Source organism: Podarcis melisellensis, assembly GCF_964234715.1.
Source record: "Podarcis melisellensis genome assembly, chromosome: 6".
In the NCBI taxonomy this organism is placed as follows: domain Eukaryota; kingdom Metazoa; phylum Chordata; class Lepidosauria; order Squamata; family Lacertidae; genus Podarcis; species Podarcis melisellensis.
In genome coordinates, this window is record NC_138538.1 from 2,007,563 (window position 1) to 2,020,381 (window position 12,819).

At 51.5% G+C, this 12,819-nt stretch overlaps 1 protein-coding gene across 2 annotated transcripts in view; it reads left to right on the forward strand.

Annotated features, from left to right (window-relative positions):
• The first annotated feature begins 344 nt into the window (after window positions 1-344).
• The window catches only part of KIAA1755, a 30,151-nt gene continuing 17,676 nt past the window's right edge, over window positions 345-12,819 (forward strand). Inside the window, exons 1-3 of one of the 2 annotated variants that reach the window (XM_081916655.1) lie at window positions 345-741; window positions 8,671-8,868; window positions 10,686-11,961. In XM_081916655.1, coding sequence (XP_081772781.1) covers window positions 739-741; window positions 8,671-8,868; window positions 10,686-11,961 — 1,477 coding nt within the window. In that variant the 5' untranslated portion in view covers window positions 345-738. The remainder of the gene's footprint in view (window positions 742-8,670; window positions 8,869-10,685; window positions 11,962-12,819) is intronic. The other variant, XM_081916656.1, reaches the window with a different exon arrangement.

Genomic DNA, 12,819 nt, shown 5'->3' on the forward strand with positions numbered 1-12,819 from the left:
CGATGGTTTCGCTGGCCCGTTGACCTGGCGCCTTTGATCCCAGGTGCAAAGGGCCCGTGTGACATCATGGCTGGATCCTGCAACCCCCAAGCCTTCCTGGGCACCCTGCAGCTGGTTCCAGGCCTGTCTGGCCACGGGGCAGGGCCTCTGCCGCTGGGCACAAAGAGGACCGCTGTTCGCTGGCTCTGGCATTGCTCTGCGAGAGCCTCTCCAGCAACGCCAGCCAGGGAAAGAGAGAGAGAGAGAGAGAGAGAGAGAGAGAGAGAGAGAGAGAGAGAGAGAGAGAGAGGCAGCTTTTTAAAGCTCAGACAGCCTCCCCCCCCCACGTCTTTTCTCCTCCTTTCCACTCCTCAATCCCTCCCCCTCGCAGCTAGAGAGAGCGGGCTCCTTTTTCTTTTGCAAGACGCGAAGGATGGGAGAAGTTTGGAGAGGAGCAACCAGTGGCGCTGGACTCTGGCGGGGTTGAGGCTGGAGGGTTTGCAAGCTGGCCTGAGGCCTCCCCGCTGTCTCCTTTGGGGGGGGCACACCTGGGGTCCGTCGTGGTGCCCCCACCGCAGAAGACAAGCCAGCAGCCCAGATGGCTGGGAAGGAGCTTGACGGGAGACCCAGACGCAGCAGCAAGGAGTTTGCCAACAAGTGATCCAGGAGGTTTCTTTTGGAGGGGGCGGCGGCGGCGGCGCTGGGACTTGGTGCCCCCCTCGCTTCTCTGCCCCCTCCAGCGTCGCTTCCGAGGGAAACATGGTAATCCGAAGGGCTTCGTTTGTGGCTGTTTAGTTTCTCCCTGGCTCGGCCACAACGCGAGACCACCCTCTTTCGGCTCTCTGTCGACCTTGTGGGGCAGCTAAGATGGGGCAGCAGGCAGGGAGGAGGGGGCTTCTCTTCCAGGCTCTGGGTTTGCTTCTTTAAATAAGTGGGAGGGAGGAGGAATTGGGATCAGTGTAGGATACAGATTGTCCTTGTGGCTGTTCGGCCGTGGAATGGGCTTCATGGGAAAGTCTCTCCTTCAGAAAAGGTAAAGGGACCCCTGACCATTAGGTCCAGTCGTGACCGACTCTGGGGTCGCGGCGCTCATCTCGCTTTACTGGCTGAGGGAGCCGGCGTACAGCTTCCGGGTCATGTGGCCAGCATGACTAAGCCGCTTCTGGCGAACCAGAGCAGGGCACGAAAACGCCGTTTACCTTCCCACCAGAGTGGTATCTATTGATCTACTTGCACTTGGATGTGCTTTTGAACTGCTAGGTTGGCAGGAGCAGGGACCGAGCAATGGAAGCTCACCCCGCCGCAGGGATTCAAACCACCACCCTTCTGATCGGCAAGTCCTAGGCTCTGTGGTTTAACCCACCAGTGGCGTAGCGTGGGGGGTGCAGGGGGGCCCGGCCGCACCAGGCGTAACATCTGGGGGTTAGGGTTAGGTTAGGGTTAGGGGGTGCAAATCCACGGGTTAGGGGGCGCAAATTACTTGCCTTGCCCCGGGTGCTGACAACCCACGCTACGCCGCTGTAACCCACAGCGCCACCTGCGTCCCTTTTCTCTCCTTCATAGGAGGTGTTTAAACTGGGGTCGGAGGGCCACCTGTCAGGGACTTTTTAGCTGTGATTCCTACATTCCAGGGGGTTGGGCTAGCTGACCCTTGGGACCCCTCTTGTGATTCTATGACTCGGCATTTGGAATGATCAAGAGGTCCGTTTTCTCTTGATGACCTTTGACTAGATGACCCTCGGGGTCCCCTCCAACTCTACAGTTTTCCGATTCTATGATTCTCTTCTTGTTCTGAGAGCTTTCCAGAGCTGCAGGTGCCAGTCCTATGGAACGAGGCAGCTCTAAATAAGGTCCCTGCAACCACCTGCTCCTTCAAAAGACAGCCGGTCCGGAGCGGTTGGAGGACCTTCTTAGTCAGACGGGGCATTTCATTGGTTTCCCAGCAGCTGTTGGGTGTAGACTTTGCACAGCCTCTGGACCTTCCGTGGGAATCGACGGAGATGGGAAGCTGATGGTGAGGGAGTTTTTAAGTGGTTGTGTTCATGCCAGGAATGCCCCTGGTGGTTTGGGATAAGAGGTGAGGCCAGCAAGGCCACCTCTGCTCTGCTTCAGCAAAGTGGCATCTGAGATGGGGCCACAGTCAGCAGGCCTTTGGATCCAACAAGACTCCTCGTGGTTGCTGGGCTGAGTCAAAGCATCATTCCTGAAGCCGTTGGAGATCTTTGGGCTTGGGGAGGGGCTCAGTAGCAGGAGCCCCAGGCTCGCTCCTCACCAGCATCTCTGGAAAGGGTTGGGAGATTTCGCTGCCTGAAACCCCGGACAGCTGCTGCCAGTCAGGGTAGACAATACTGAACTGGGTGGAGCAATGGCCTGCCTCAGGATAAGACAGCCACCTGTGTTCCTTTGTACCTGTCAGGGGTGAAGTGTCAGGAATTCAATCAGTGCAGGAGAAAGTGTGTGATTCCTTGGAGAACCTCTAGTTACTAGGAATGTCACCCTGGGCAAAGGGTTGGAGGTGCAGGGGCTTCTCACGATGTGCAAACTTTTGGGTGCTTTTGGCGGAGGATTGCCTGACCTCACTTGGCCAGGTCAAGAGACACCTTTGCCTGTTGCAGATATTTATGTATTGGTTCAAAAATGTTGATTTGGACCGGGATCTTGCGGACGGAGGGCGTCGGGTATGTTTAGCCTGGACGAGACATGAGAGGTAATGTGACACCCGTCTTCAAATATCTGAAGGTCAGATGGACGATGGAGCAAGCTTGCTTTCTGCTGCTCCAAGAGGGGGGGAGGCTCCAGCTAATGGATTCAAATGACAAGGAAGGAGATTCTGACTCAACATTTGGAAGAACATTCTCTTGTTGGGAACAGTTTGACAGTGAAAAGGACCACCTTGGAAGAGGGTGGAGTTTCCTCCATTGAAGGCTCTTAAAGAGAGGTGGCAGGGCCACTAGGTCAGGGATTCTGTGCCTGTGATCTTTGCATTGCAGGGGGTTGGTCTAGATGGCCCTTGGTGTCCCCTTCCAGCTCTACAATTCTATGATTCTCCTGCCCTCCACACATATCGTCCGGCCTCGGTTTGTACCAGTGGAGGTGCCGATGTAGCATTCCTTTGCTGGAGGTTTTTAAACAGAGTTTTGGTGGTGGCCATGTGTCTGGGATTTCTGCTTTGAAAGGGGTTTGACTAGATGAGGTTCCTTCTAACTACCGTTCTATGAGTCTATGGGCTTATCCACACCTACCTTTCCTCTGTGCTTTCCAGGCAGGCTGTGCTTCAAAGTTCTCTATCCTAGCTCTCGTTTTTTGCCCCGGAGCTTTCACTGTGAAACCCACTCTTTGCTGTGGAATCGGAGCAAACGGCAATCCGTGGAGAAATGGAATCATCTTGAGTTGTGCTTCAGCTTTAAAGAGCAGGTTTTTGCCGGGGGGGGGGGAGGAGGAGGCGTGAAGAGCACTCAGACACAGAGCTTTAAAGCACAGGACCTTTGCCTAGAAAGCACGGGGCAAAATATAAGTGTGGATATTGATTTTATGAGTGCTGCAACCCAACTCTGTGGTACTACATCCTTGCAGACCCTCCAAGTGTCCCTGTTTTCCAGGGTCAGCCCTGGAGTTATAGAAGCTGTCCCAGTTTCTCATTTGATGCTGGAATGTCCCTCTTTTACTTAAAGATAAAGGTAAAGGGACTCCTGACCATTATGTCCAGACGTTGCCGACTCTGGGGTTGCGGTGCTCATCTCGCTTTATTGGCCGAGGGAGCCGGCGTACAGCTTCCGGGTCATGTGGCCAGCATGACTAAGCCGCTCCTGGCGAACCAGAACAGCGCACGGAAATGCCGTTTACCTTCCCACCAGAGTGGTACCTATTTATCTATTTGCACTTGGATGTGCTTTCAAACTGCTAGGTTGGCAGGAGCAGGGCCTGAGCAACGGGAGCTCACCCCGTCACGGGGATTCGAACCGCCGACCTTCCGATTGGCAAGTCCTAGGCTCTGTGGTTTAACCCACAGCACCACCCGCGTCCCATCTCTTTTCCTTAGGACGTCCCTATTTTCATCAAAGATATGCTGGAGGGTAGGGAGTTATGCAACCCCTGAGCCAAGGAGATAAATACAAGCTTTAGAAGACATCTGAACGCTGACCTGTATGGGGAAGTTTTTAAATGTCCGATGTTCTTCTATATGTTGGAAGCTCCCTATTTTCATTGGAGAAATGCTGGAGGATATAGCATTGTCGGCTGTTTCTTCTTTAACAGTTGCTCAGCTCAGTCACTAAGGACAAAGCTGTAGCCGTTGGAGTTGCTGGAATCTGCTGGAGGGAAAGCTGGTCTTGTGCTCCGGTCTTGCTTGTGGGCTTCCTGTAAGGGGCACCTGGTTGGCCCCTGTGAAAACAGGATTGTGGACTAGATGGGCCATGGGCCTGATCCAGCAGCCCGCTCTCCTTATGTTCTTAGGTCTGCCAGCCAGGGCTTCTGCTTCTCAGTTTGCAAGATGAAGCAGGTTCCCTCCTCCTCCTCCTCCTCTCCCTGCCTGGGAAGAGGATCCCCTTTCTCACGCACAGCTTGCCGATCGGAACAAAAGTTTGGCACCGAGAGAGCGGCTGAGGGATGCAGAGATCATTAGCAGCTGTTTGGAAAGGGAGTGTGTGGGGCTGGGAAGCCGATGCGGTTAGGAAAACCGCCTGGCTCTGCCTCGTTGCAGACAGAAGGGATCAGGTCCAGAAAACAGAGGAATTAATAGATCTGCTCCCCCTCGGCGCACCCACCCACCCAGCCAGCCCTTTCCCCTTTCGGCCCCATTGGCACAAGGCTGCCTATGAGTGACGGTCTGAACGCTTGGCTCGATCTTTGCAGCTGGGACCCCTCAGGCGGCCTGGCTCCCTCCCTCAGATGTAGAGGATTCTCCCCCCCCCCCTTGCAGAAGAGAAGGAGAGAGATTGGTTTGGATAAGTGGCTTCAGAGGCAGAGCGCAAAGAGAGATGAACTGTGATGACCACCAACTTAGATGGCTTTGAAAGAAGTTTGCAGAAGAAATTTGGGGGAGAAGCAGGAAGGTTACAGGAGGCTTGCGGGGCCCACAAGTCTTTCTGAGGCAGTGGGAAGCCAAAGAGGAGGCAAAGGCTCAAATCTCTGTGAAATCACAACAGTAATCCTCACCAAGCCATAAAATGCCTCAAACCGTGTGTTTGAAGTAATAATAATAATAATTTTTTTATTTATACCCTGCCCACCTGGCTGGGCTTCCCCAGCCACTCTGAGCGGCTTCCAAAAAAATTATTAAAATACTGTACTACATCAATGGGGTGGGGTGGGATCCGGAGCAGTGTTCTTCTCTGCCCCCCATGTCCCACTGCACCAGAAGGTTCTGGGGTTTTCATGGGAAAGGGAAGAGCTTTCAGGGAAGCCCCCCTACCCCCACCCCAAGGTCAAAAGTGAGGAAGCAAAGTCCTCTTCTCAAAGACCTTCTAGAATACCTTGTGAGGAGAGAGCAGAATTTTCATTACGTGAAATGCATGATTCACATTTTGCTTCAAGCGCAAAGCTGATTTGCTAAAATCAGCGAGATTTAGCCATTGAATTCAGTGGGACTCTCTGATTTTTCAGCTGTGGATTTAACGAGACAAAATAATGTCTCTAGGTTTAATTGTGGCCCCAAACTACTCGTCAAGTGTCTAAAATCTGAAACAGTTCTCACAGCAGAGAGAGATTTCTTCCACTCTCTGGCCCCATCACCTTCTGAATCACATTCCGTTTACAGGTTTAACAATTTAAACACAATGACCATAATTATAACACATCGCAATGTAACACAACCGCAGGGGTTTGGACAGGATGAAACTTCGGGTCTCTTCCAGCTCTTCAGATTTCTGGGTCCATGAACCTGACCATCTCCACCGAAACCTCTGGTGTTTAGATGAGCGCAAAGCATTCCAGCAGGTCAGCTAACAATATCCAGCCCCGGCAATACTATCCACCGGCACGAAGCATTCCTTCAGCTGCGCAAACGCTTCCCAGAACTTTTCCATAAACAGAACGGGACGGAGAGGAGGTGCAAGTTCCTTCCAATTTAAATCCAGCTCCTCGGCGCAGCTGGGATTTCCATTTGGCCGCCTGATTCCCGAAGCCAGGGCTTTTGGCAGGGAGCGCAGCAAGAGAGCATCACGAGGAGGGTGATAAAATTTCCAGGGCTGCCTGGCAGCGCTGCAGCTTTTGTGGGAGGCAGAGATGTTTTTGGGGAGAGCAACAGGCCCTCTCGCAAGATCTTCCTCTCATCACCCAGGAGCAGCTTCTCCTCCTCCTCCTCCTCGGCCATCTGCCAGGAACGCCGAGTCTGGAAAGAGGTCTGGCTTGCAGGATAAATGGGGTGGTCCCTCCAGAGCGTGGGCTGCAGGAACAGAGCTCCGCAAACATCTTTCATGTCGGGCTGAGCGAGAGCAGCTCCCCAGAGGCCACCCCGGGAGCAAGAGGGAGGAGGGAGGGTGCTCTCTGGGACTCAGGTCCCCCAGGCCAGGGGCGTCAGGGCGGGCCAGCGCTCGACTTGCTTACATTGGACGGGTGATCGAGGCACCGCCAAGAGCCCTCTGTGCAAACACAGAGGCCAGGGAGAGATTTCCTGGTCAGAGGTTTCCATCTCAACACAAACAGAGGCTTGCCAGAGGTTGAGATCCAGAAGGGTTGATCTCACGCTGGAGACAGATGAGAGCTTTTCAGAGGCTTGTGATTGGAGCCCTTGTTACCCAAGCTGTATACACTGGTACCTCGGGTTACAGACGCTTCAGGTTACGAATGCTTCAGGTTACAGACTCCGCTAACCCAGAAATAGTACCTCGGGTTAAGAACTTTGCTTCAGGATGAGAACAGAAATCGTGCTCCGGCAGCGCGGTGACAGCAGGAGACCCCATTAGCTAAAGTGGTGCTTCAGGTAAAGAACAGTTTCAGGTTAAGAAAGGACATCTGGAACGAATTAAGTACGTAACCCGAGGTACCACTCTATTGTTGTTGTTGTTTAGTTGTTTAGTCGTGTCCGCCTCTTCATGACCCAATGGACCAGAGCTCACTAGGCCCTCCTGTCTTCCACTGCCTCCCGCAGTTTGGTCAAACTCATGCTGGTAGCTTCGAGAACACTGTCCCACCATCTCGTCCTCTGTCGCCCCCTTCTCCCTGTGCCCTCCATCTTTCCCAACATCAGGGTCTTTTCCATGGAGTCTTCTCTTCTCATGAGGTGGCCAAAGTCTTGGAGCCTCAGCTTCAGGATCTGTCCTTCCAGTGAGCACTCAGGGCTGATTTCCTTCAGAATAGAGAGGTTTGATCTTCTTGCAGTCTGTGGGACTCTCAAGAGTCTCCTCCAGCACCAGAATTCAAAAGCATCAATTCTTCGGCGATCAGCCTTCTTTATGGTCCAGCTCTCACTTCCATACCTCACTACTGGGAAAACCATAGCTTTAACTATAGGGCCCTTTGTTGGCAAGGTGATGTCTCTGCTTTTTAAGATGCTGTCTAGGTTTGTCATTGCTTTTCTCCCAAGAGGCAGGCGTCTTTTCATTTCGTGGCTGCTGTCACCATCTGCAGTGATCATGGAGCCCAAGAAAGTAAAATCTCTCACTGCCTCCATTTCTTCCCCTTCTATTTGCCGGGAGGTGATGCTGTATATAGGTCTACTCATTTCGTCTCCCTTGCTATCACAGAATCATAGAGTTGGAAGGGACACCCCAGGGTCATCTAGTCCAACCCCGTGAAATGCAGAAGGTTAAACAAGTGTAGAGAGCCAGTGGCAGAGCAGTGGTTGCTAGTTAGAGGGTTGGACAAAGATCTGGGAGAGACCAGGGTTCAAATCCTGCCACTCAGCCATGAAGCTCACTGGGTGACCTTGGGGGCTGGCCACTGCCTCTCAGCCTCACCTACCTCACAGGGCTGTTGTTGCAAGGATAAAACAATGAGGAGAATTATGTACGCCACCCCGAGCTCCTTGGAGGAAAATTGGGTGTAAGGGTAGTAAATAAGGAAATAAATAGGTGCTGCAGGTTTTTGGAACACAGCAAAACCCTGCTAACCTGTTTGACCAGTGATGATAGTTGGAAATGTGTGTATTAACTGGGTTTTTAAAAAAGTTTTGAAAGCTGTCCAGAGAGTTGCAAGACTCAAGGCCTCCAGGCCAAAATATTTGTTGACCAGCACCATTGTCCTTCATTGTCCTGGGACGCTGGTGGCCACAAGAGAAGCCTACTGAGACAGCCACTGGTGGCACTGGCTCCTAAGCCAGTCTTCGTCTTTGCTGACCAGAGAGTTCGCGTCAAGGAGAGCTAAATACAGACTGTGACCTATGAGGCAAATTGCGTCTGCTGTAGGTCGAAGCTGGCAAGGGCAGAGATAAAGCTCTCTGGCCTGTTTGTGTCCTGAAAGCCTAAAGAGGAGTGAGAAACTCAGAGAACCATAGAACTGGAGGGTAGGAAGGACCCCCCCCCAGAAATCATCCAGTCCAACCAATGCAGGAACCAGCATGCAAATGGGGAGATCTGAACTTGAGACGGGGGGGGGGGGGATCAAAACGGAGAGAAACCACAATGGATGAGATCTGATTCTGAGCCAGATGACTCCAGGGTCTGACTCAAAACAGGGTGAATTCATATGTGTGTCTGTGTATATGCAATTGATTATGAACTGCTCTGACTGCTTGCTGTCCCCCTTCCCTTAAAGGACCCCCAATCCCTGGATGTTGCCGTGCAGAACACGCTCTCGGGCCTCTACCCCCCGTTTGACATCACGGCCCCCACTGTACTCAGCCAGCTCTTCCGCGTCCTGGAGGCCAAATACCACAGCGATGGGCTGTGCTGCCTGCTGGACTTCCTTATCCCTTCCAAGCGTCTTCTGGAACACGTGCGGCAGGCGGCCTGCGTAAGTGCAAGAGGAATTGCCTGGGCTTTGGGTAGCTGCCCTTTAGAGCATCCTTCCCCAACCTGGTGCCCTCCAGGGGTCTTGGACTGCAACTGCCATCAGTCTCTGCCATGGGGGCTACAGTCTTAGAATTACAGAGGTGGAAGGGACCCCACGGGGTCATCTAGTCCAACCCTTGGCAATCCACCACCGTCCGTTCCTCTGTCAAAGAGCTCTTACTCTCAGAAAGTTCTTCCTAATGTCGAGTCAGAATCTCCTTCCTTGTCATTTGAACCCACTGGTTCTGAAGCACCGGAAAAAAAGCCTGGTCCATCTTCCTTTTGAAAAAAAAGGTTTTTATTTATACTTTTCAAATTTATACATTTCATTCATTTCACAATCATTTTAACCTTTCAGGGTTTGACTTCCTTCCCCCTCTTTCTGCGGTTGTTAATATCTTCTGCATATTCAATTCATTTAATTTGCTACTTTATTTATCTTAAAGTATAATTTAATTATCTTAAATTAAATTATCATTTAATTTAATTATCTACTTTAAATATAAACTCTTATGAAGCTGCAGGTTATTACAATAATCCTGCCAACGTTTTTATCTGTTTGAAACTTATCTGTAAATATTCACTAAACCATTTCCATTATTTTATAAAAAGTTTGTTATCTTGATTTTTTATTCAAGCTTGCTCCATCTTCCCTGGGACCCAGACAGCCCTTCTGAAATTTGAAGGTGGTGATTATGTCACCTCTCAGCCTCTTCCTTTCCACAAAAGTCCAAAACATCCGTAGGGCACCAGGTTAGAATGGGAAGGGACCCCCTAAGTCAATTTAGTCCAACCCCCTTCAAATGCAGGAATCTCCATTAAAGCATGCATGGCAGTTGGAGGTTGGTTGCGATAGAGACAGCACAGAGAGGACCACATCCTCCCATCATGATCTTGTCTAATGCAGGCCCATGGAATAGTAATAGTAATAATAATAATAATAATAATAATAATAATAATTTCTTATTTATACCCCTCCCATCTGGCTGGGTTTCCCCAGCCACTCTGTGCGGCTTCCAAGACAATATTAAAATACAAAAGCCTATTAAACATTAAAAGCTTCCCTAAAGAGGGCTGCCTTCAGATGTCTTCTAAAAGTCTGGTAGCTGTTCTTTTCTTTGACATCTGGTGGGAGGGCGTTCCACAAGGCAGGTGCCACCACTGAGAAGGCCCTCTGCCTGGTTCCCTGTAACTTGGCTTCTCACAGCGAGGGAACCACCAGAAGGCCCTCGGAGCTGGACATCAGGTTCTGGGCAGAATGATGGGAGTGGAGATGCTCCTTCAGGTATACTGGACAGGCTGAGGAAGCAAGGAGACGTTGCATCCCATAATTATAAATAAATAAATATATCATTTATTAGGCATAGCAAGCCACACATTATCAAATAGACACCGTATACAAATTGTGCAAAATATGAGCTCATCCTAACAAGGTTTGTCCCAGTCAGATCTTTAACTCCAGAGAAAATCAATTCGCATAAATAATCCAATACAATATTACCACATCACCAATCAATTAAGAACCCCTAAATCTCTTTATAATGGCCCAGCTTTTTTCTACATGGACAGCACTCAAAAATTCAGCCACTATTAAAGTAATTTGATCATTCCTGTCCGACAGCAGGTCCTGAACCGTTGGTAGCATAGAATTGAGCCTATTGTGTTGTGAGGCCTCTAATAATCGTCTTCTGGCATAAATGCCAAAATCACAAGAAAAGAAAATATGAAAAGAATATAATATATTCTCCTTCTCTCCCCCTTTTTTGTGCCCATCTGCAGGCTCCTTACTCCGGCTGCGTCTTCCTCCACGAAGGGTGGCCCCTGTGCCTCCGCGAGAAAGTGGTCGTCCACCTCGGACCGCTCAACCCCCTCCTTCTTCGCCCGGGGGACTTCTACCTGCAAGCGGAGCCCTGTGGGGAGCAGTCGGCCTGCCTGGTGGTCAAGTGCCTCTCCAGGGACCTCACCACCGTGGAGAAGATCTCCGTCCCCGAAGCGTCCTGCTCCTTGCTGTTCACCAAAGAGTGGCTGGAGGAGGTCAACCGAGACCTGGACCGGCCAACACTCCACACTTGCCTGGTGGCCACGGGGAATGGGATCGTCCCCCTCCCGTGGAATAAAGTAGCCGTCCCGGAATTTGTTGGGGTGCCCAAAATGGAAGGTTTGGTGGAGCAAGAGTCCTCAACCCACCTAGCAAATCTCCTGCGTCCGGACTGCAGTCCTGACTCAGGGAGCTTGCAGTTCTCTCCGGTTAAGTATCCTGGGCTCATCAAAGTTGTAGAAGGAACCTGGAAGAAATCCGCTCTCTTTGCTTTGCCGAGTCTGTGCGACATCATCGGCGACAACCTGGAAGGCGAATACGTGAATCTCCTGGGGTTTTCCGAAGAAGGGAAGCAGGATAATTCTCCTCCTGTCAAGGCAACAGGGTCAGCCCTTGGGGAGCAGCTGCACAGAGATGCAGCGTCACCCAAGGTGGAGAAGGACCTCCTTTTGGTGAACGGGGATGATGGGGAGATGGCCGGGGGCTGGAGCTGTGGGAAGTGGCAAAATTCAGAGGAAGGGCCCTGCACGCCTTGCCTGAGGCGGCGGCTGGGCCAAGATGCCAAGGTCCATGAGCCGAGGTGCAGGTACCGCGAGTCGTACGTGGCGGCCCTCAAGAACCCGGTCAGCTTCAGCTCGGGGTTGATGGCAGCTATTTTGGAAGAGATGGATACGTCAAAGCAGGTCTCCTCTTCTGCATCAGAAGGCACAGGCGTCTGGCCTCTGGAGGGATCAGGCCAGGGGGCTCCCCAAATCCTCTCTGAGCAGCCGAAGAAGATTGAGAAAGCGGAGGACGACTCTTCCAAGCCAGGCCACTCGAGACTCCTGAAGCCTCCAGCTGACTGTCCCACTGCCAGCAATAAATTCTCATTCCTGAAAGGCCACCGTCAGCTGGGCTCCTCGGCGGGTGGCCTGCCAGGGGCGGAGAAGGCCGGGAAGGGCCAGGAGGGGCACCGGAAAAGGACGTCGGCCGTGTGCTCTCCTCGCACGGCCAGAGCAAAGGCGGCAGCTGGGAAAGGTGAGAGTGGGAATAAAGGAAAGGGTTGGGAGGAAGCCACGCAAAAGCATGCTCAAAGGCCTGCGGGGGACGGCCACACTGAAGTCTGCAAGATGCGCTGGCATCGCGGGCTCAGGGTTATGTGCAAAAGGTTGCAGCTTTGGGGGCTTTTCTTCCTGGAGAAAAGGAGAGAAAGAGGGAGCATGACACAGTTATGCACGGCTTGGAGAAAGCGGATGAAGGAAAGTTTTTCTCCTTTCATAAGACTGGTATTTGTGGGCATCCACTGTAGCCACCAATTTGGAATACCCCCCCCCCCCCGTATATATGCGCACTGCCAATCTGACTGGGTTCCCCCAGCCACTCTGAGAGGCTTTCAACAAATTAAAACACAATCTGAACAGACTGCCTTTCTGTTCAAATGGTTATTATTATTTCATTAGTTATACCCCACCCATCTGGCTGGGTTTCCCCAGCCACACTGAGCAGTTTACAACATATCTAAAAACATTTTTTTAAATCAATCCTTTAAAATTTCCTTAAAATGGGCTGCATTCACAAATCTTCTAAAAGTCAGATAGTTGTTTATTTCTTGACATATGATGGGAGGGCATTCCACAGGGCAGGTGCCACTACCAAGAAGGCCCTCTGCCTGGTTCCCTGTAGCTTTGCTTCTCTCAGTGAGGGAACCGCCAGAAGGCCCTTGGTGCTGGACCTCAGTGTCTGGGCTGAATGATGGGGGTGGAGACGCTCCTTCAGGTATACTGGGCTGAGGCCATTTAGGGCTTTAAAGGTCAGCACCAACACTTTGAATTGTGCTCAGAAACGTACTGGGAGCCAATGCAGATCTCTTAGGACCAGTGTTATATGGTCCCCACG